This window comes from Gavia stellata, chromosome 8, assembly GCF_030936135.1.
Source record: "Gavia stellata isolate bGavSte3 chromosome 8, bGavSte3.hap2, whole genome shotgun sequence".
NCBI classification, from domain to species: Eukaryota; Metazoa; Chordata; class Aves; order Gaviiformes; family Gaviidae; genus Gavia; species Gavia stellata.
The window spans coordinates 25,058,082-25,082,672 of NC_082601.1; the positions used below are offsets into that span (position 1 = coordinate 25,058,082).

The following is a 24,591-nucleotide window of genomic DNA, read 5'->3' on the forward strand; positions in this document are numbered from 1 at the left end:
CGATACTTTTTGCAATTTTTGTGCATTGGTATTAAACACATCGTTACTCTAATCATCAGCCAATTCACAGAAATGCCTGAATCCAAATGTAATTCACTATCATATTAACTTTGGTAAATGCTTCAAGGCATTTCCAGCAATGTAAAATCTTCAACCAATAAACTATTTCATACGTGCTGTAAAGCACGGAGCTTTTAAAATATGTCACCATTACATACAAAATGGAAATTGGGAATACAGCCTTTCATATTTTCACTCTTCTCTCAGAAAGGGGAAAAGCTGCTTGCTAATAAAGTGCTAATAATCTAACTCACAAATTGGAAATCATCAAAATATTTACTAAATCACAGACACATATGACTAAGGTTTAATAGAGGACATTACACTTTGTGATACTAGCTCTAATGTTCCTTAGGCAAACTATTTCAAACTGCTTTAGCTCTAACCAAATGCAATAATAATCCCCACTATAAAGCAATGTAGTCTAAGTGCATTATAATATGAACTTCACTATTAGAAACACATCATCCTGTAGTTACCTTGGAAGTTGTATGGATGTGAGGAATATCAATACTAAGATGACGAGGATTGGAGCAACAACTGTTCATCAACTGAGAATCAGATTTTTCAGTGTGATGATTCTTACCTCGCTTAAACATTAGAACTGTAGGAACAGTGAATGCCAGAAGCAACACTGTTTCTAACTGCTGATGCCATGCAGACAAAAGGTTAAATATGGAAAAGTTTAATGTTCTAAAAGTTAATGATCAAAGGAAGACTTTGCAAAACTGTGAAGAATTGCTGTCTTCCCTGATGACTAGTGTGACAGGTTTGAAGTAATAAGAGCAAGCAGTTTATCGAGCTTAGTGACAAAACTGCTCTCCTTACTTTCTTCAAATTCAGAAAAGAAAAACATTCAGCTAGAGACTAAAACTAAGCATGAAAACTTTTACGGGAAAATATCTTTTTTCTTGTAAAAGATTAGAAGGAAAGAAACAAAGGCTAGAACAGATCAGCTTCTGCAGCATTAGCCACAGGATAAATGGTTGTTCTTTTTTTCTTTCACAGTCTAATACTTCATTTAGGCACCTCTAACTACTTCTCTTTTTGCTACCAATTCTCAAACAAGCATTTCACTCTTCATGGGTCTTAAGGGTTTGGTAACCACTTATGAATGGGCAATTATTAGCAGAGCAGATGTGCCTGCCTATCAGGGGATTCTCTAACTGAAAGGGGGGCAACACACCAGACTGCCACAGCTCCATGCCCTTTCCATCTTTGTACCAAATGACATGTATTTGTACTTGTGATCGTGTAAAGAGTGACCAATGTAAAATGCTTTCCCCACACCCATCTAAATAAGGAACGCCCCACCCGCCCTGCAAACAGTAAGGAGAAAAAGGAGCTTATCTGAATAATGATAGAGGTAAGTGGAGAAAATCCCTGGTAGTCAGACTCTTAGCACAGATTTACGCAGGCTACACAGAGTTGCAGAGGGTATAAAACACAAGACATGTTGGCTATTAGTTCATAGCCAAAGGTGCTACCAACCTCACTTCCCGCAGCTCTGGCTTTTCCTTGAGCCTCTCATGTTCAACTAGTGACCAGACCTGACCCTGCCTAGTTTATGAGATTAGACACAATCATAGCCCAAGGTGATTATCACCAGCTATACAGTGTCACGTTATAAAGTCTAAGTGAGGTAAGAAACTTGTAAATAACAAAATTATCCTTTTATAGGGCTCTTAATTCAACAGTCCAGTCTGTTTCCTGTAGAAGTGATTAGTAATAGAAAATAATTAGGAGATGCCAGATGGGAGGAGGAGTTAAAAAAAAAAGACCCAAAACTCACACAGCTAAGGAAGGAGAACAACAAATGAGGGGAGCTGCCAGATAGCAACCCACCACAGTCCCTCACCGTCCAGGAAGCTCTTTGCATAAGCAATAAACGACAGTCGCATGCCTGCTTTAGAGTCTGCTCTGAGAGACCCACCATCTCCTTTCTGTGGCCACTGCATAGATTATTCAGTTGTGAGAAGGCATAAAAAGTCAAGGGAAACCACAGTTCAAAAAAAATAAAAATAAAAATTATAATTTCCTTATATATGGCTATGAGGCTTCCCCACTATACATCTAGGCAGCCTTTTTGGAAACCTCAGGTATAAGGTTCATAGGGAAGGTAAGCAGCGGACTGCTACAGCGTGTTAGGACTGAAGCCATGACAGCTCTTTCATTGCTCATCAGGAGTTGAGCTGGACCTCTGTATTTCTGTGTCCCATCTACTAAGGTCCACCAAGATGGGAAAAATCCCTCTCCCCCTTGAAGAGCACCTAAAGAAAGCTATTCTCTTTGGCTCTTCAAGAGCTAAGGGAGATTCCTTCCTCCCTCCCTGCGATCCTTCTTGTGCTAGCCTATCCCAGTTAAAAAGGAAGGAAACTTCTGCCAGGACACATGAGAAGCTAAGGCTATACGGTATTTTTTGAAGGGCATTAAAAATGTGACCAGATCCAAATCACTAGGCATTGGAAACCCTGCAAAGGACTGCTAGTGTGGACTTCACACTGACTTACCTCACAACACTAAGAAACACAGGAGAAGAATAATAGCTTATTCATTGCTAATGGTTTCATTTTATCAGTACCAACACAATCAGTATTCTTCAGATTTCATTGCACAGCAACTGTACTGCTTTACAGCCATTTTAACAGTTATATACACTATTCATTTTACAAAGGCTCGATCCAGACACAGGACACATACTGAGGGCAATTACTCCCCACACTTTTGCTGAGGGTCTGGTCTGTGAGTCTGAGAGACCAGACCCCCTGATTTCACATGGCAGCTGCCTGTCTCAGTATAATCAGACACTGGACTTCCTGAAGACTCTGTCTTTGTGTACACATCTCACATGCCAGATCATAAAAGGGCCACACTTAGGTGAAAAAGCAGAAAGTAACATGAAAAGTCATCTCAGCGAGCAGTCAAGTGACTTGTACCCATGACACAAGGCTGAAGAGGGTTGCTGATCCTCAAGGGTGCTTACCTACAGAAGGGAGGAAACCTCTCTACAGGAGTAAGATCGTGACAGGAGGCGCTGTGCATTTGAAATGCAAACTGACCTAAGGCACTCCTCTCTGTCTGAAGTTTGTGGAGCCTTACTTGTTTTGAACATTGTAAAACTAGACCAGCAATACGCAATCAGGCTACCAACACAAGCATGTGACTTTCATTTCACATCAGTCACACACATTATTGTGTGAGCATTAACATGCTTTGGAGGCGCACACACAGAGGCAGGCAGGTGAGGTCCTGCAAGGCTAACTGGAATCAGCTGGGATGCCATTTATAACCTGCAGGAACTAAAAGAGCGTAGTGGAGCACCAACCAGAGCTGGCAAGGAGGGAAGAAGGAAGAATTTGGCCTGAGAAAAACACGAGAGTTAAGGGACAATGTTAGCACTGCAGCTGAGCTACAGGTCCAGTGAGAAGCCCTTAAAAAACAAGTCTGGCATGCCAATTTATCCTTTATAACCGCAAGATACTGACAAGAGAAAAACTAGATATTCTGTGACCTGGAGATTAAATTAGCAAAGTTTAGGCTTCATTTGGAAGCTCTGAATCTTAAAACACGATCAGTTTATATAATCATTTTAGCGTATCAATTTTACTGCCACACTGAACATAAATAAGAGCTTAGGTTACTCTTGGTGATTATGAGTAGAAAAAGCACCCTGCAGTTTGGAGAAAAGAATTTTCTTTGTGCTATTATCTGCCTGGACAGCACGTGCTATTAGCTCTCCTTTCTCGGGTCTTAATAAACATATATTTAAGTTAAAAACATATATGCTTATAAAAAAGCATCATAACCATTTGCACTCTTATTTTGAACTGTATGTGCCATATATAATGGCATATATGGCACTAGATCCCTACCACCATAAATGCTACTGCACAGAAAGGGAAGATGAAGACAACAGAGGCTGGGGCAATCTCTGCAGAGTACGTTGCTGGTATGCTGGAGCAGCTACCTGTAAAGTAGGCTTGTCTTTCATCCTGCTAGGAACTTTCTTGGTATTGACAAAATTGTCTGTGCTTTGAAGTCTCTGCTGAAAGATGGGCTAAATCCAGAAGAAATAAATAGAAGTTTTTGCCTTCCACAGAGTTATGTTTTATTTATAAATTACATTAAACTTACAGAGTGATTGTCATGGACACCCGCGCAGGGACTGGAAAGGAACATTTGTGAGAAAAGAGTTGACAATCTCCTCAAGTTAACCCATGGGATTCTTCAGTGCTCAGTCTCCTGTGTCTTTAAACGTACTTTAAGGTAAACATTTATTAGTTGTACTTTTAAAAACATTATTGCTTTGTTGCTACCCTTGTTATAGTTACAGCTTGTCTAGAGTTTTATACATTACACACCCATCTTTTCTAATAAAATTAAGTTAATTAGAGTAAATGGAAATATACAACTTCCAGCATCAAGATTTCTTCACTCTCAAAGCACACTTTCGTCCCTGATTATTAAGATCACATCTTCTTAGTTCCTACTGGTGCCAGCATTGGCATTACTGGGCACCAAACAGTGATGTTCAAAGCTGTCTTCCTCCATCACAGACCTTGCTAAGGGGGTTACGCTTCTACAACAGACTACTGTAACTTCCTCGGCTACATTGTCTGATGTCCTTTCACTGAAGATAAAATAAGCTTTGGTGAAAGAAGGTTTAAAGCAGTTCTTACTAACTGATTTGACTGAGCGGAAGTAGAAAAGTAGTAGTGTCATTAATGAAAATATCAGTGTCAGTTCAAGGTTGGAAAGTGGGACTGGCCTCTCTGCAAACACCCGCAAGTATGACCCTTGATTTTGTATGTGGAGGCTGTTATGAATCCATTAGAAATGTACAAAGATGGCAATTAACTTTGTAATCTGGATTATCTTCGGAGGCAGGCTTAAAAGCATGTTTCCTACTAAAATGACACAGATCTACATTTCCAGACCTCCTTGCACAGGGTTGCAGACAATCAGCCTTCATCATTATGGAAGAAAAAATAGTATCACCACTAAGGTCATTAAAAATGGAACAAAAGAGTGCTTTTGTTGGGTGACTGCTGCCACAAACCTTCTCTCAATTCTTTCTGTCTGTAGGAATTGAACTGAAGGTAGTACAGTCTAGAAATGGGTCTTTAATTGATTTGCAGCCACTGAAGTTTCTTGAAGAAATAGCACGTTATCACCAAAGTAAACATGAATAAATGTGATTCATATGCTATCCTAACATTAACCTCAGCATTTCATTCTGAAAGACGAGATAACTCATAAATGATTATTTCATTTTCTCATAACAAATATTAAATCTTGAAAAAATCACTCATACAACTTCTTACATTAATATCTCAAAAGCATGTCAAGCTGAAAAAAAAAAATCATGTTTTGCAGGGCTTTCAAGAAGGACTTTGATATATGTACCTAGGTATTTATTAATTTCTGAGAACTACCATTTTTTTAAGGTATTTAACTGAATCAAGTCATCTGCTCCAAGGCCATAATTACCTTTGAGAGTGGAGAATGTTCAGAGACCCATCAGTATTCAAGGCATGTGAGGAATAGTAAATCTTGTGATGCTGGGTATTATTTCCACTTCCACACTAGGCCATACAGACTGAATCCACATGGGAAGCCCTTTTTCAAATGAATCTTAGCCCTCTCTTAACACACAGACCACGATGGCTGCACAATTGAGTTCTGAACAATCTGCAGACTGTTTTGGGAACCAGCATTACCTTTTTAGCACGGCAGCTAAAAATACCTATTCAGGGCATTCGAGCATGACAAGCACTCTCTTGTTTCCAATCTCCACTCCTCCAGTTATCTCTGACTATTTATTAATTCTGTCATAGGTTATGAAAATCATAAATCATTAACTAGGAGTTTTAATTTTAAATATATACTTGTATGTGGTAAGCAGTCAAATTCCTTCTCATAATCAGTGAGGCACATGCTGCACAGTGGATTATATTCCTATGCTTTTCCTATTAAAAACTGCATCTTAAATCACACTACAATATGGTCTCTTTCAGGATTCAGTACTTAGGAGTATTGTGATTTGTGTCCTACAATACTCATCTAGCGATTGTATAATTTTTGTCTTTTCAATTTTTACAGTCTTTAAATCCTTCCCCTTTACTAAGGCTCATTTTTCATGTATTGCATATGACAAGTCACCCAATACACGCTGAATCCTTTTACTATAAATCAGCTGCTGAAAAGAGTGGGGAACAAAAAGTATTATTAGTGCATGCTGGGAGGCATTTAGCACAAATCTATGGTGCTCCCTGTTACTGCCCAACACCAAATTCAAGGCTAGGCAAAGTGCTCTTTAATATTTTATTCTCAAGTTTGGGGTGTGTTCTCTGGCTGCCCAATTTCCTCCACTTGATTTTATGTCAGAAAGTGAAACCACATTCCCACCAGCTGTTCCCCCGTCAGAGCCTGTGTGTCTCTCCTTTCCTTCTGAAGGGTTTGTCTTTCATCCACCACCCACACAGGACTGGGCAACAGTCACAGGCACAAAGCATAGATTCGGATCTGAACAGCCTCAGAGTGGGCAAATCTGGGAATGTATTTTGGCTCAGGATGATCAATGTTCAAGACCCAGACTTCTTCCTCTCTTCACGGAGGAGGAAGCATACAGTGTAGGGACAAGCTGTGTGGCTACAGTATAAAACTGATAAAGATGTATTAATTGCCAAATACCATACCCTGCAGAAATTTTCATCCTCACCATGAGGCTAATGGGCTAATGTTGTAGCACACAGATTTTGCTGTTTGGATCATAAGACGATGGTTTTTTGCTTATTGGATTTTGCACAATTTTCTTTGTGTTCTTTGTTAGAATTGTCAGTATTGATTCAGTGATATTCTTTTTATATTGGACAACAGGAATCACTCTGCCATCCCTCCCACCAAAGGGAAAGAAAAACTACTTGAGCTATTTATAAATGTCCTATAAGAAACCTTCCTTATATCACGGTTAAATGATTAATAATAAGGTAAATACATTGTTATTATTATTTGAAGTTTTCAAGTAAGTATCAATAAGAAGCAGGAGCCTGCACAAAAAGGGTAAAATGACCTTCTGAGCAGTTTAGTAGGGGGTATGTGTATTTTTCTTATTTCATTATTATTATTTTACCAAAGAAAGCTTATAAACTGGCAGAGAGATTGAGTCTTCTGTTTAAGTGGAGATGTAATCTCTCCTGTGTTCCTGCTGCTAACATGTTAACTTTTTACAGTAGGCAGGCTTTTAAAAAAGCCAGAGAAGTATTTCCTGTCATCCAGTACTCATGCTTTAAATGCAAATTATTTGTCAAACATGTATATCTCTCATTATTTCAATTTTTAAAAAAAAAAATTTAACCACCAGATGTGATTCAGTCACCTGCCTGTACAGTCCTCCAGCCAGTCAGTTATGTTGACCCCACTGAACCTGAAACAGTTCTCCCAGGCTGTCAAGGTGACAACTTTAGCGGGTGTGCAAGTAGTCGAGTCCCCCAAGCAGTGATGGAGACACTTGGGAAAGCCCTCTGAGGTGTCCTGTCCCCATCACTACATTGCACATAGCCACCACCCTGCCACAAGATATTCGGCGAGGCCACCACCGTATCTCTCCCCCTTCCCGTGCTCCCCACGTCCTGTGACTTACAGAGGAGGGAGGATTTGGCAAGCCTTAGCTGGACGCTGGGGCTTGTTCCAAATGCTCCAAATGGGATCGGGTGTTGGTCATGGGGTTGAATGCCTTATTCCCCTTGGAGATTTGCTGGGTGAAGTGACACTCAGGACTCTCTGTATCATCTTCCAGCAAAGGCCCTGAGAGGTGTAAAAGCAGCAAAGATGTCACCTCTGCACCACTCCACAGTAAAAAGGATCACATTGTGCCTTTCCCATGCAGCCACGGGTAGTAATTCCAGCTAGATAATGACTTGAAAATTAAACTGAAATCTCCACATTCAACTGTACTGTGATGTCTGTGTGCCTTACTGTGTCCACATCAAGATGGTTCCAAGGCAAATAAAGAGAAAAGGCTCAAAAGCTGGGCTTTAGTCCAGTAAACACCACTGCTGTTGAACCATGTTGCAGATGAAGCCACTTTAGTTGCTTACAACTTCCAGACAAACGGGGTGGGATGTTGCAATTATATGGCTAACTTCTCTAAAGACTTTTTCACCTAAAATTTCAATCTGTGAGAAATATTTAATAGTTCTTGAGCTGTTTCATGAAAAATGTTTCAAAACAATAGGCATACCTTGTTGATGAGTCTGACATAACACCATGTAATCTATGGAAAAACCAGCATTCTTCAATAATAATCGTTGAAATCCTTCTACTATGAAAACTTTTTCATCAATCTAAAAAATGTTGTGACAGAACGGAGTTCTGTTATCACTTGAAAGTTGTTAAATGCAGGAAGAGTTAATTTTACCAAAGAAACCCAAAGCGGTGACTTCCAGAACTCTTACAGAAGATTTTAGCCAGGCTTTGCATTATAATGAACTCTCTATGAGAACATGCAAAAAAATCCTTTTGAAACAGCACGCTGCAAGACAGTGGCTGTCAGGAATTGTAACTGATATCTCACCCCTCTACTATTGGTACCTAATAGGCAATAAATTGGATATTTGACACGGTCAGCTAGCATCAATATCCCCCCCAGTAATTCTTTTGTCAAAATTATCTGATAACAGTGAAGATTCATAACTTAAGCTAAGTTGGGCGCTTCATCTCTGATCAAATTCGGTGCAGGATGACAGACTCTGCTGGAGAGGATTTGAAGGACCAAAGCCTCTTCTCTCTGTGGAGTTTGTATGGAGCTTAGTTTCACTATATAATATTCATGTATGTTGGAAATTGTCAGTGAGGCCTTTCCTCCACCTCAAGAAAAACTGAAATCACAGACATATTTCTGATTGGAAAGACAAACAGATGATCCCAACTAAGGTTAACATTTCTTCCAAGCACTATAAGCATATTAGATACTCCTAACTTCGTTCTGAAGTTTGTGAAACAGGGAAGCATATCAGACTATTATACATGCATTAACACCTACACATATGTAAAAATACACTTCAAAAAGACTTTCATATGTCAGCTTTTCAATAAACAAAGTATTTAGCTTAACATGATGGAATTTTCTTTATGTTTTCTTTTTAAGTTTAGTCTCTGTCACACAAATGAAGTTTCAGGCAGCTGTTTTGTCTGCCTGATACATTCCCAACCTCCTTTAATATTTCTATTTTTGCCGGTTCTAAGATTTCTTTGTTGTTTGTTTTTCTTTTATAATCCAGGACACAGTCAGTTCTCAGCTGATACGGCAACTCTCTGAAGAGAGCAATCCTTCTTCATAAGTCTGGCCGAGGCCAAAAATAGCTCTGTCAGCTTCTGACAGGCTGAACTTAACCAAGTGAAATGTTTTAACATTTCATCATCTTAATGAACAGGCTTATTTATAATGTGGACAACTTTACTGTCATTTCATGCAGACCACTGAATAGATTATGGAATGCATTTGTTTAGAAAATGCTGAATATATTAAGAAATAAATTTTTTTACCAAAGGGCAGTTGTCTTAGACACTAAAAAATTTTAAGATGAAATATGCTTAGCCCGTTTGAAATAAAGGAGTGGCTTAACGGTAACATCTGTAACTGTGAAAATACCTGAAGAGAGGAACGTCACAATGATAAATAACTAACCTCCAAATCACAGAAATTTGCAATATGCAAAAATTACCATTAAAAAACCCTATAACCAGTTTACATATTACTATTAATGCAATACTGGAAATAAATATGTAGACTAAATATCTACCGATACCTTTAGCAATTTATAGTAGAATGGGAGGATTAAAAGTACAAAATAAAAAGTCTAACAGAAAAAAGAGCATGGGTTAACAATTGCTTACCCTCTTTTCTGCTACCTCATCCTCTCCTGTAGACTCTTTGCCATCATGTTCATCTCTCAGGGTTGGCATATGTTTTTTGTGTGTTGGCTCTCTGTTTAAAGTTGTATATCCTATGTGTTCATAAATTGGATTTATTGTCATCTTGGCAATGTATTCAGCTGCCTTCGTTTCAATATAAAGAGTAATCAATCCATCTGTCACCAGGTCATGGATGGACTCAAAACGTTTCTCCCCAACAAAGTGCTTTCCATCGTAGTAGAGTCTGAAGTTTCTGGTTTGACTTCCAAATCTGCCTCAATGAAATGGGAAAGTTTTTTTTTTAAAGAACAGTAAGCAGAATAAAGAAGAGTAAGCAAGCCTTTGCAAACAGTAAAAAACACTTTATCTCTCAAAGCTGTGACTATGCTCTGTGCTTGGTCCAGACGAGAATGAAAAACTCAACTACTACTTAGCACAGATAGGAAGGAGAGATCAACAACAACTGCAGATAGATAGCCAAAACAGTGACTGTCCCAGAAGGAGCTGTTTGTTCTCGTATTCTTTTAGCCCCTCCATTATCCCGTGGAAAAACTGAAAATTACTTCACACTTTTTATGGCTTTTTTTAGTACTTTACTACTGCATCGCTGTAGTCAATTTGCTTGGCTCTGATATGAAGAGTTCTCATAATAGAGTCCTCTATTACAGTTGATCAATACGGAGTTTTGATGCTGTCTCAGACCTCTGCGCCCCTGCTTGCTTGCAGGAAGAGGCCATTCAGGGTTCAGCTGAGCTTCAGTGCCAACAATTACACTGAAGCAGAACTGCTGCCAGAACTGGAGCAGCACAGGACAAAATGGCACAAGGGCAAGCATTCTTTATTCCTGGCCAAAGGCCAAGGACTAACTCTTCAAGCTTTGTACAAAAGTCCTTCTGTATTATGCTTGTTAAGTCCTGAGCTTCAAGCAAATCTTTGTAATATACAGGATATATAATGCATAAGCTATCTGACGCTAGCAATTCTGCAGTCGGGGTGGAATAGGATTTTGATACAGGCTCTTAGCAACGATAAAAGTACCAATTTTACCTGAATATTAGCATATTTTCAAAAACCGTATTTCGAACCTGCAACAATTTTCTGCCTGAAAGCAATCTAAACGTGTGAAAACACACCAGTGTTTGCACTTGGCAACAACCAACGCATTTCCTGTGGAGAAGATGGAGGCAAGAAGCTGCTTTCACAGCTCACTCCTGTGTTAAGCCTTGGTCAGACAGCAGCAAGAGTGGCTGCTCAGGGTATTCGGCCCCCTTATGAGGTCAGATCTGCCAAATAAATATTACAAACTAAATTTGAAAGGATGGATTGCTTTCATTTTACAATCAAATGCTTCATAGGAGATGTTAAGGAACAAAGTAAACACTGGTGCTTTGCTGAAGTGGCCCCTTTTCAATGGGGCCTTGCCAAACAGGGGAAAGCATAATTTTAGACCTTGCCTCCGGTGAAATATTGCACTCTTCTTGCAAAAATGGGCAAAAACATTTGTTCCGTGATGTATATTTTTTTTCTTGTGTTCTAAATCAAAATGCCAAATCTCCTCATCCCTCTACCAATAATCTGACAGTGACTGTAACTTCAGGAGCTGCTATTTTTACACAATGCTCAAACATGAGGGGGCCCTCAGGAATCCACGTCCTGCCAGTAAGAAAACAGGACACAATGTGTAGGAACTACCTGGGCATTTTACTGGAAATGAACTGGTACTTCTATGCACATTTTTATGCTACACAAACTGAAAGTTCACTGAATCAAACTGAAAAGCAAGAAATTACAAAATGACAGAAAGAAATACATTTTTACCCAATGTTAATTTCATCACATGATGCAATTCTGAGTCAACACAAGTCATTCAGAAAGTATGATTCAGATAATGTCCTAAATTACATCAGAAGGAGTAGCAACATGTTCAGGCTCATTCTTCAAAGCATCTTTCTACTCCATAGTGTGTGGCAAACAAGCTTTGACCATGAGACGTACTCCTTGCATACTCTCCACTGACAGAGAAGTCAACATGAGCCAAGAGTGCTCAGCACTTTGCAGTGCCAAAGTGAGCAACCTTCACTGTCTTCTGCTCAGGTCAGTGGCAATAATGCACATGGAGCACATACAAGCACTATGATGTTAAAATTTGACAGGAGAACCGAGTAAGTTTGAAGGTGAAGAATAATGGACCTTAAATGACAATATGCAATAGAATTATTTTTTTTAAGAGATGTAGCAGGTGAACTGCTGCTCTAATCAGTAACATATGCTCTGCCAGTACTTATAGCACAGTTTTAAACAAGCTGAAGGTCACTTATTGCTCTTAGCTTTCTAGAAGAGAAAGTATTACACTAATCTTATCAAGAGAAGATAAGGCACAGAAAAGCTTCTAAGGGCCTATTACTAAGTACACATGGTGTCTTGATTTTCGTAACATCCTTCAGAGTCTAAAACAAAGTTCTGAAGAACAAGATGGCCAAATGCAGAGAACGAACAAAAGTTCTTAAAGGATTAATCCTCTTCCCATCAGGGTCAGTAGGTGCATGGCACTACCCCAGCTATGTTTTACTGAGCAGCCCCTACGCTGTACATCTGTTCAAACTGCTGCACATAAAGCATGTCTTCGAGAGATACTATAAGGAATAGGATTCCAAACAGTACATAATCTTTATCCCACTGCTCCTGACCCACATTTCAGCACATGAGCATCTCATAGACAACGTTCCACAGTTTTAATTCCTTAACAGCACCCCAAGCCTAAACTCATCTCTCTTGTAAACCTCACAAGTAGACTGAAACTTTCTCCTGTACAGATCCACACTTCAATTTCTTTTGACATGTGTGACCTTCTAAAGGTACATTCAACTTTCTTGGTCTAAAATACATTACGATAATTTAACAATTACCACTTAAAGAAAGGTATTTAGACAAAAAAATTACTCTGCATCAGTGTCATAACCACTTGGAAAAGGTGCTTGCATATCAGCTGCAAGAGGTGAACACTGAATGGTTTGCCTTTATCTAATTTCCCATTGTTCCAAATCAAACTTTTTTCTCTCTATTAATTTCTTACTGGATATGTTGTGGGGAAATGTATCATTTTTCAAATAGAATCCTACTAGCAACAAGGAGGAAAAAAAGAAAAAAACAAATCCCCACAAATCAATGAAACACCAATCTCTTACAACGACTATACCATCAATACCGTGTCTCAGAATCCTGTTTCATTTCTTTTGAACTCATTTAAATTTCTTTCTGACCACACAATGATACTATTTTGATCAAATTACAATATAAATGCAAACATACATGTCCAATTGCAAATGATCGATTAAAATGTAATCTTCTGTCCCTTCAGTCTTAAAACTGTGCTTTGAATTTTTCCATTAGCAAGAATATTTCCTTATGTTTACTTGCTATAACGTTACTGCAGCCTGGTTAATTATACATCACCGTGGTAACTAAGTAGAGCCAAGATTTGATATTTCAACTTCCTCATGGTCTCTTCCTAAAGGCAAGCACTAGTACCAGCTGGTTTTTGTTTAAGAAATAGAAAGCAGGACATAGATAATGTACGTTTTCTTCTGGTTTAAACAGGGGACATTAGATGTTTTTCCAAGAAAAAGAAATAGACCTCTGACACGTCAAACAATCTCATTGTGTCCATTGTGCATTTGTTTGCAAGCAGCAGGACTACAGATAAAAGACTTTTTTTGTTCCAAGTTGTCTGAAAAGCAATCACTCTGTCTAGTCCCTTTGGTTGCCAGAGTGGATAACAACATGGGAAAACCTATTAAATGCTAGAGCAAATGTGGCTAGTAATAAGAGACTGAGGATTTGAATTAGGTATCGTAGCATGAGAGAGACAGGCTTCAGACTCAGCCACCTACTCTGTATGCAGCATTCACTGATGAAACAAAAGGAAGAAGTGAAGGACCAAGAGCCCATGCACACTTTCTTACCATCTAAGAAGATGGATTTTACAGTCCACATCCAGAATTGTACAGTAGCCATTCACCTCTTTCACAGGCTATTTTATGACGAGAAGAGTATCTAGACAAAGGCATTATTTAAAATGTGTAGCTGCAACTAAACCACAAAGTTAACACCCCTCAGGGCTACTCATGTCCTCATTAGTTTCAAGCATCTTCATACACTGAGCTGGGGAATCTTAAGTTCTGTACGTGAGCCTAAAGGTCACTTGGACTTAATCTTCCCTTGGAAAAAAAAGTGTCTTAACGTGCTTTGTGGCCAGAAGGTAGAAGTCTCACTTAAAATTAGGTGTCAGAATTTAAGCTCTAACTTCTGAAAACTCTCAACAAACAGTTAAGACTAGAGTCTTGACACTCCATAAAAAGCCACGGAAATATAAGCAATCTTGCAATCAGAAATGTCCCCTAATCATGCTGTACTCATGTGAAAGAAAACAAATTATTCCACAGATCCTCTTTTGGCCCATTTCCTTGTCAAAGAAACATAAGTCTTGCATGCAGACAAAGCCTATTCTACACAGTTATCCCTGAAGGTCTCCAACTCATGAGAGAAGCTAATTTTGGGGTTTTTTTTAATTATTTATTGGCAACAACATTTCTGAGGATGGTCAGGGAATTGTGGAACTTGCCATGTTCCCAGAGTACCTGCCTGACCAATAGCATCATCTCCAAAACCTTAGCAGTAGTTTACAAGAACACAATACACATAAATGAAATCAAATGCATTAGGGATTGAAAGTAAAGGTGCATTTTGTACAAGTGGAGACAAAAAATTCTCATTGCCTGATATGGCTGAGAAAGGTGGCAGAGTACAGTCACTATAGAGAGTTTTCCTGTGCCATTTGGAAGGGCCAGCATTGGCTGCCTGGCTGACTGTTGCTTGATGAACGTTAATTAACTATAAAGTTATCCCTAAAACCTGATCAAACCCACGTGCTGGCTGAGAGCATAACAGTTTAGTTTAGCATGGAAAAAGCGTGGCATCCTTCAGAATATAAAACAAATCCCAGAGCTGGAACTGGAATCTATCTACCCCACGCCAATGCAGACACAACCTTCAACTCACTCGGTGTAATCGGGATCAAGTAAAAAAATTCGGAGCTGGTGCTGTATCATTGACAACAACCTCCCAGCAGTTTCTCTCAATTGAGACTGAAGACTGTTTACCTGCATCACTGCCCAGACTTCTTGTCCAAGAGAGAAACAATATTGTGCAAATAGCATGCTGCCAACAGCAGGCAGTGAGGACCAGAGCAATGGCACTTTCCTGTGGATCATGGCCACTGTCAGGGACAACACAAGTGAGAGAGAGACAACTTCTCTAGGGCATCAGCAGTAGGTAACAGCTGCTGAAAACAATGAAGACTGAAGGTGTTATCAGCCCTTGGTACCTATGATGGTGCGTTTCACAAATCAATCTAACAAAATAGTAAGAAAAGTCTTCTTTTGTCTCAATGTCTTATTTGACTTTTAAGAGCTATTAACAGCTGATTTTCACTATCTCAGACTCTGAACAAATGTCAGCTGATCACGGACCATGTATGCTATTAATATGTAGTAAAATCACTTAACACTTAAGATCACTCTTAACGTGATCAGTGATAGAACATTTGAAAATAATCTGTTTGGTTCTGAAAAGAAGCTCTTGTACAGATGTATTACCTCTTCTTAGTACTGTGCTTGCGTGCCCTATTCCATTTCAACTTGGTATAAGTCCTTGGAATTGATTTGATGATTGAATCAGAATCAATACCAATGTTTTGGGCAATGTTTTACCGCTTTTCTACCTCCATGCTTCCTGGGAAAAGACTCACTGTGGTTAGTGATTAAGACATATTTGAAGCCTATATACACATGGCAAAGTAGTAAAAGCCTGGTATCTTCTCTTTAAATGAAAGCACTATTTGGAAACCTATGTCAACATGCCTGGAATAAACACCTTCTGGAAATGTTATTAGCAGGAATGTTAGTAACCTTCACAGTTTCATATTAAGCAAATAGTTATGTTTCTTTACCAAAAATTTTGAAGAAATATTCTCCAAGAGTTAATTTTACAGTGTGACTTTGTGCTACTGAGAGCTTTCCTATTACTTTAAAGCAGAATTGTGTTTTAATTCTTCTAAGCTAAGGTATCAACCCTCACCAGTGTCTGCTCAGCAAACTTTAGAATGTGAGTGCAAATTTTACTCTGCCTATGTATAACATTTTCATTTTAGGTCATATACGATGTTGTTTTTCTGGTAAAATTAGAAGTAGAACATCATCAGATCTGTAACAGAAATTCCACCGCAATTATGCGTACTATGGAGATAGAACTGCCATAGCACAATGCTCAAACACGTTCCTTTTTGTTTCACTTACAGCAGCTTTTCCTACAAGGGTTTAAGTTACTCATGATGGTCACATTTCTTTTTTGCTTCTACAGGTTTTCTCACACTAAAAGCAACTTGCTCTTAATTTATCTTACTAAGACAATATGCATACTTCAATTCAGTATATCAAGGAAACCTGAGTGGAAGACATCAAGTGAAAACCCAAAGAAATGTCCTTATCATAAAAAAACTTTGCAAGTGCAAAAAGAGGTTTTGGAGAGCAGAGTGGAGAAACATTGTTTTTGTTGTTGTCGTGGTTTGGTTTGGTTTTTTAATGTATACTCTAGAGATTGTTGTTCAAGGTCTCAAAGTTTATATTTAAAAAAAAAAAGGAGAAATATTTTTAAAATTTCCCTTAGATTAAAAATAACTACCCTAAGATTTCCATTCCAGAGAGATTTTGTCAAATCTGATTTGCTTTAAGCCACTGTTAATCCCAACCATACAATGCAGGTTTACTTAACTTACTTAAAGCTATTACACAATTTGCTACTTACTTGTTTTCTCAATGTATTCTACCTCTGATCCTCTAGTAATCACTCACCACTTTTTTTGCGAACAGTGGGATTCACCAATATACTCATCCTGCTCTCTAAAATGTTTTTTCCTCAAAGCTGCATACCTTAACAATAAACAAGAATAATAATGCAAAATGAAATGGTTCCTGCATATGCAAGATGCACTGTTAGAATGTTTGGGGCTACTAACAGTTCATCAGTAAAGATCGATAGCTTTTCTATTATTATATTCTGTTTTTCTAGAATACAATTTCTTCCTTCATGCAAGTGTAGCAGTGGGTGGGGCAGATGTCAATTTATTACTGAAACTGTTACTGTTCATTTACTCATCTCAAGTTATAAAAAAAAAAAAAAAGAGCTTGATTCTCTTCCTAGCACCTATTAAATCAGAAGGAACTATACTTAACTCAGCTGAGCTACATCAAGTATAGAAGAGGGAGAAGGAAGAGAAAAACTGGGTCAGATAACATTTATTGCTGTCAGTGGTTTTAGTGTTTGAATAATTCATAAATGTTTTGATGAAAAAAGTTATGAAATTAAACAACAAAATGAGGCTATTGTGTGTTATTTTGAAAACATATTTATAAAGCATCCATAGTATCTACAGCTAAAGGACTACTTTGCTTATTGATGAAGCATGGGAAAAAAGTTTCTCCAAGCACAAAAATTTATAAATACGTATTTCAAAAGCATACAAAAGAAGAGGCCAACCTAAAGGACTAACTTGAAGATATATTTCTAACTAGCATTTTCTAAAAGCAATAGAACAAAAAGGCATTCCAGTAGAACCTGCAGAAGACAGAAAAGATATGTATCCTTTTGACAGAGGAGGGAACAGTGAAGAAGAGAGCGCAATGTATGCTATGTACACATTGACACAAATTAATTATCAACTGATTGCATTATCATTTGACTTTTTACTACTTCAACTCCAAAAGTGCCTAGAAGCTTCAAACCAGGCAGACATTATACACCATACAAATAGCACAGTACAACACAGATTTCTGCTCAGTAGCTGTGACTGGGGGTAGTCTGAGAGATGGGGTACAACTTTCAGTTTGTCTGGGCCATTTTTAAGAGATCCTAGACTTTTGTACTGAAGAGGCATGTGAGACAATATGGGAAAGAAAATATCCTCTCTAATGGAGAAATGAGGCATGGAAAACTTAAAAGCCTCGAGCCAAGTCATATCTGAAGCCAAGAAGTGAGCCCAGATCTTCTGAGCTCCACCACAGTGCCTCACCACAAGCCCAATGCCTCTACTGTGCACCAGATTACAGCAGATCTTTGTGGTGCAGCAGGAGCTATAGTCAGAGGTGAAGGACACAGCATAAAATGAACATAAGCTATATGCACTAAGCACAGACAGCTCTTGGACAAGTTACCAAAAAGTTCACAACACCTCCAAGGCAGAGAATATTCCTCTGAGAAGTGCTGAACTTACATGAGCAGGAGAAAGACTGCAGCAAACTGAATTGCCAAAGATAAATTAGACACTCTAGCCAAAAGAAAACAGAGCTGACAACAACAACAGATGGGAAGAGGAGGGATGGAGAACAGGAACACAGCAAGAAGACATGAACCATAAGGAAAAAAGCATTCTAGTCTGTGGGAGGGCCTAGGTAGCCAGTTAATTACTCATTAAGGTTAGTAGCTATTTATTATTATTCTAAATACTTAAGCGAAGCCATCTCAGTAGTGCCCAGGTGCACTTACATAAGGCAGATAACATGCAGGACAGCTATGCTGTTTAATGGTACCTGAACCTTCCATGTTATTGACAAAGTAACAGAGTATATTATGTAGTATGAAATTTTATATAGGAAAAGAAACTACTTTTACACAGAAGGTTATTTAAATAGAGGTCCAATTGTTTTACTTTAGAGCAGAAAAGCCAACAAAATTTATCAGCACACTTTTCCCTGGGGCTAGCACTAGCTCATGTGATGTACCCAGCCAACAGAATGATACCTTAAATTTAGCAGAATTTAAGCCTTCATAAAAGAAATATTTGGCTCTTCACATGAAGAAAAAGAAAAAGCCCAGCATATTAGCTGTCATACCTGTTGTGTTAGCCTATTAAAATAGCTTTAAGCATGGACTGTTTCTTTCATCTAAAAGAAGCCACAGATACCTGAGCAGCCCATTTTTGAAACTTCCCTGAATTCTGTGGCTATGGAAGTGTGACAGACTAAGCCTGGGGGAGAAGGAAGAGTCCGTCCCTGAGAGCTTCAGCCAGCCACAGAGGAAGGAGCACTCTTTCGCCATCTCATGCAGAATAAAGAAAACTGATCAAAGTGGGTCAGGCTGAACCATATTTATCCCATAGATGGTAGGTTTGATCACATTTTGGAGCAATTCTATTCAACCTAGCTAAGCTTAAAAGTTGGTGTGTGTGCATGTGTGTGTATACACATATGTATATACAGCTTCCCAGGTTTTTTAGCTAGCGATCAAGGAATATTGTGTAAATATTTTAGAAAGGTTTCTAGAAACTGAATTCAGCCCTTGCTACTGCCAGTCACTGCATTTGAAAATCAGGTAAAAAAAATACACAGATAGAAAGATATGCAAAGTTCAGTCTTTAAAATGGCCTTTATCTTTTTTTCCTACCAACCAGCTTGATGTCAGAATACCATTATCACAGTAAAGTGAAGGCATGCAGTCAGCTACTGTTTTGCTGGGCTCCCTCTAACTACATATAGATCAGCTGTGGATTCAGGATAAATTAAGGCCAAATTTTTATATGTTCATAATTAAAAAAACCATAATTCAGCTATTACTACATAAAAAGTTGTTTCAGACAGCTCATCTTTCCCCAATTCCTCTCCCATGTCCCAGCCTGTACAACGAGGCTTTCCAGCAGAATGCAGATGCACAGTTTCAACCTCTGAATTCAAGAAGCCTTTTGCAGATGTTGAATTTTACATGCATAAGTAATCCCAGTGCAATCAATGTATGTTCTGGAAGAGCACTGCACATGTGTCCCAAAAGAGCGCACCGAAAATGAACAGCATTCGGCTACCAAAGCAATTGTCCTCTGAAATTAAAAAGGTTCACTTGCAGCGTTATGCTCTAACAGCCTACCAATTATGTCTCCTTTTAAAATATCAGTGGCTAGTTTCTGAACACAATTTCATAATTTAGGGAGAGAGAACATATGTATCAGTTTCTTGCAGAATACATGTGGTTGGTCGACTAAATTAAGGATTACTAATTTTTGACATTTATTTTGCCTCAAGAATTCTCTCCTGATGTCACATAATCTTGAATGTGCCCTAACCCCCAAACATAAAGAAAACATGACTCATAATCATGGATAACATTATTACTTTTTTTTTTTTTAATCATGCTGCAGAACCTTATTTTGATTCATTCTCAGTATCACAACAATAGAATTTGCAGGAAGGGAAACCATGGTAACCAACTAAACGTGCTACAGCAGATATCTGCTCAAAAGAACATGCAGTACCATCTCACTTCAACGCCTACCACTAGTACAATCTCTACCCATTTCCTCTTTATCCTCATCCTAATTATCAAACAAGCTCTCAGCCACAAAAGGCTACATCGTGAACCGTGTCTTATTGTTACTGTCATTTGCTATAGGTCCTAGCATTAAGCACTGTACTACTCTTTTGCCAAATTTAAAAGCAGATCTAATGCCTCCAGGAATTAATTAGGAATTTTCAGTTCCTTTCATCTGTTTGGAACATCTAATTAACATTACGATATATTTTATATATTTTTTCTTGTCACATAGACTTGCTGATATGTATGGACACATATATACCTACAAGAATTTTCTCTTGTTCGTAATTTTTTTAAACCTCAGGGTTGCAAAAAATTTTCAGTGGCATTCTCTGATTAATTAATTAGTAAACATTGGTGAATTCTGCTGTGCTCTTTCTTTTTTTAAATAAGCTATGAGAAACCACATCCATGATTAAGTACAGACATTAAATATAGTAGAGTGCTGATTTGCTGCTCTCATTTGTGTTTATGCTTCATTCTCTTATATCTGGTGTCTGAACTGATACAATTTCACAGGCCTTCTTAGGCTCTGAACATCAATTTTATTTGAAGGACAGCTCTGAATATTTAACCAAACACACACTTAAAACAACATTTAAATTACCATTTTCTTTCTTCCCTAAGAACATACTTCTAACTCTGTAACAAATTCTGATAAATTTGTTTTCTGAAAACAAAACCTCTTTTGTTTAAAATTTAGAGTTAAAAGGTAGTCTGTCTTAAAAAAAAGTCATGATGCAAATTAATTGCACAATAATGGACGAAAGTAGACAAAAATACGTCATCAGAAGATGAACAAAATGCAGCTTATTATATAAGTGGAAAGCAGATTTTACAGTAACTCACTGACAACCTTAATAACTGAATAGTTTTTTTGGGTAAGAATCACTTTTTCTACCTTATTAAAGAAGAAATATTCAAAATCTTCACTTTGAACTCAGTTAACTATTCCATAGCATTGCACTAGGAATATTCGACTGCCTTGGTTAAGCCTCCAAAAGCTATTATTTGTCCTGTCCTACATTTGGTCATTTAATCAGTGCTAGGCTATGTCTGTAGCTATTGCAGCTCAGGAACAAGATCTTTAGATTTACTAAAGCTAGTTCTATAAAAGCCTCAGAGCCTAATGCTTCACAGTGGTCAAAAATTCGTTTAGAAAGGTTTAGAGAACAAAGAAAGAAAACTCCATGGCCCACTTCATCCTGAACAGGATGTGCAGTCTTGATCCCCTCCAAAAGATCATCACAGAGTAAGAGAAAGGCACAGAAAAAGATGACAGAGATGATGAGGTGTATGGAACAGCTTCACTACAAAACCTGAGTGTATAGACTAGGACTCATTGATCTGTAAAAAGAACAATAAGGGGGACGTGAGTGGCATGGAAAAGCTAAATGGAGATTAATTTTTCACTGTTTCTCATAATACTGGGGAGCATCAAATAAAATTGTGAAATGGAATCTTCAGAAAAAGAGATGCTGCTTCCCGTGAAACCTAGTTAAGGCACGGAACTCATGCTACAGTTGCAGACAGCAAAGTCTACAAGGATTCAAAAATGTGCTCAGAAAGCCACTAGAAAAAAATTAAAAATCTTTCCATCAAAAGCCTGAAAAAAATAGCAAAGATAACAATTCTGCTCAGAAGTCCCTGAACAGCAAATTTTCAGAGGCTGGGAGAGCACACCAGAGAACTACTGCTACGTGTTCATCTTGTTCTTACACTTTTCTTTCAGTGTCTGCTGTTAATAGCTACAGAAGAGTGGGTACTGGACTGGACTATGAACTAGTCCTTTGATCTGATCTAGTATGTTCATAGTCAGGGAACTTGCTAATACAATAACAGAGATATCTAACTGGGGAGAAACTCTTTGCAAACAATTACCCAGATGTCTCCCCAGATCTGCCCATTTTATAATGACTTAAGGCATCCCTTAGAGTAACTTAAAAAGAAGTGAGATGCAGGAGAGCTGCATTAGGAATAGAACAGTCCATAAAAGAACCTTCATGCACCAACTGCATTTGCATTCTGTGCATTTTGGCTGTAGCTCAGCGTGATTGTCCAATCTGTTCCAGATTTCACAAAAACGTGTTTTTACAACTGTGAATTCTGTCTGCCTACAAAGGAGTTATGATTTGTGGTGTTAACAGTTTATTCTTTATCTTCTAGAAAGATTAAGTTGTTTAACAAGTGGAAATCTTCAGTGCAGAGCAAAGACAATCTGAGCATCTGTGGAAGATGCCCACTATAAGTACAGTCTAGAAGGGAATGAACAATGAGGATAGAGACAGAAAAAGAGAGAATGTGGTTGGTTTTCCCCTGTAATACAGCCCTCTGTCAGGTGATCTTCTTTAATAATTCCAGAACAAGATAAATACTCACTTTACAAAGTTGAGCTAGGGTTCATTAATCTCTATCAGATTTGCGGCACAGAGGATAATGTATTCACAAATACAATGTTTGGACAGTCATAGTAAGAATTCTGAGTTCTACCTTTATCTCTCACCTAGCTTTCCTTGTAGCCAAAGGGTTTTTTTAGCATTCTTTCTAACTTCCTATTTAACTATGTTAGAAACTTTACCAACACAGCAGATACCTGATGTTGAAGTCAATTAAATAAACTGTAATATAAAATAAATAAATCAAACAACAAACACCAGGATATCTTCCTTTTTGAATTCTGAGGATGCAGAGGACGCGGTGCCTTCACGTAATTTAGTAAAACCAAACCAAAATATTAGACAAAACAAAACTACAATTGGAACTAAATTCAAAACGACTTCACCAATGGCTGGTATGAATGTATCACAGAGATTTTAGACATCAGCTACGATAGCTGGTGGAATCAAATGTAGCATTCAAATTGTTCCATGATGATTTGAAGAGTTGGCTGGTTTGGGTCCTCAGGACAAAACGCGAAAAGCTTTTTTTTTTTTTTCCATTGCAGATATGAAGACTGGAAATATTTCATTACACAGACATCATAACTTGCCACAGAAAGGGTTACGGTCCTGTTTCACTAAACTGCTCGTCACGACTGGATGCACTGGGTTTTTCAGGATTCCCAAGCATGCTGACACAAATGCAGGAAGAAGGCATCTGCCAGAGCTGGGTGTGCTGAGCCGTCTGCATTACTGAATTGCCTGCCCCCCAGCAGAAGAAACAACCAGTAACTACAAGCCAGGAAACAACCTCGTCTCAGTCTCAACAGTAGTTGATCCTACCAAATGTTTCCACAAGACATTTAGGTCTCGATGAACTGGGATTTTATGATGCAAGCACACTTCATAGGTAGTTTCCAATTTGTCTTAATCACAATTGACAGACTGTCAAAGACAGACAAGTCAGGCAACAAACATACAGAATGAGAGATAGATTGAGCAGATACACAGAAATACAGAGGGAACCAAGTATTTATGTCAAGTCAATGGGTACTCAAGCATCTAAATTTTACTCAACATTTTCCACTCGTTTTGCAAAGCATGTCTGAAAAACAATCAGAAAACATGGATATTCCATTTTACGGTTTGTCATTATGTTATTTATTGCAGGATTAGAGCACCTCTTCAGCATTGCTGAGTTAACTTTGGAAAATGCTGTGAAACCTGTTCTGTGTCTGTTTCTTTACACAAAACTAACAGCTGACCAAGTTTGCTTTCCTCCCACACCTTCTAAAGGGTAAAACAAAGCTAAAGAAGGAAAAGCAAAAATCATACAGAAGTGATCTTAAAATTAACATGACTGTTTGAATGACAGAGTGGCATTTAAGCCTAGTATGAAAAGATCACACAGCTAGAAAAGGAAGGGTGAAATCAGAGACCCTGAAGTCAATCAAAGTCTTCCATCGAACTTGGAAAGGTTTTGCCCATACATGCCACCCTACTGACAAGCTCCATTTCTGGCCATGGAGATGACATTCTGAAATTCCTAGTGGGATTATCTAAGCTGCAGACAGAGCTACCTTTGCTGTCTGGCAGTGTAGTGACACAAACATAAATGACGGTCTCAAAAAATGCTATAAATTACAGGTAAAATTACATAAACTCATCACAGCAATCACAGCAAACTTCTCACAGGCAGGATGAACAAGACAGATCACAGAAATTACCTAGTCTTTAAGACATGCCACAAAGTCAGCAACACACTCAGTGGGAATATTGGCCAATGGGTATATTCCACATATATACTTCCAGGGAGAGGAAAAAT

The 24,591-nt window shown here is 38.3% G+C and overlaps 1 protein-coding gene across 1 annotated transcript in view; it reads right to left on the reverse strand.

The window, feature by feature from the left end:
• CHN1 (chimerin 1) overlaps positions 1-24,591 on the reverse strand; it is a 104,169-nt gene that overhangs the window by 42,830 nt on the left and 36,748 nt on the right. The window contains exon 6 of the mRNA XM_059820084.1: positions 9,958-10,246. Within this exon, the coding sequence (XP_059676067.1) occupies positions 9,958-10,246 (289 nt within the window). The remainder of the gene's footprint in view (positions 1-9,957; positions 10,247-24,591) is intronic.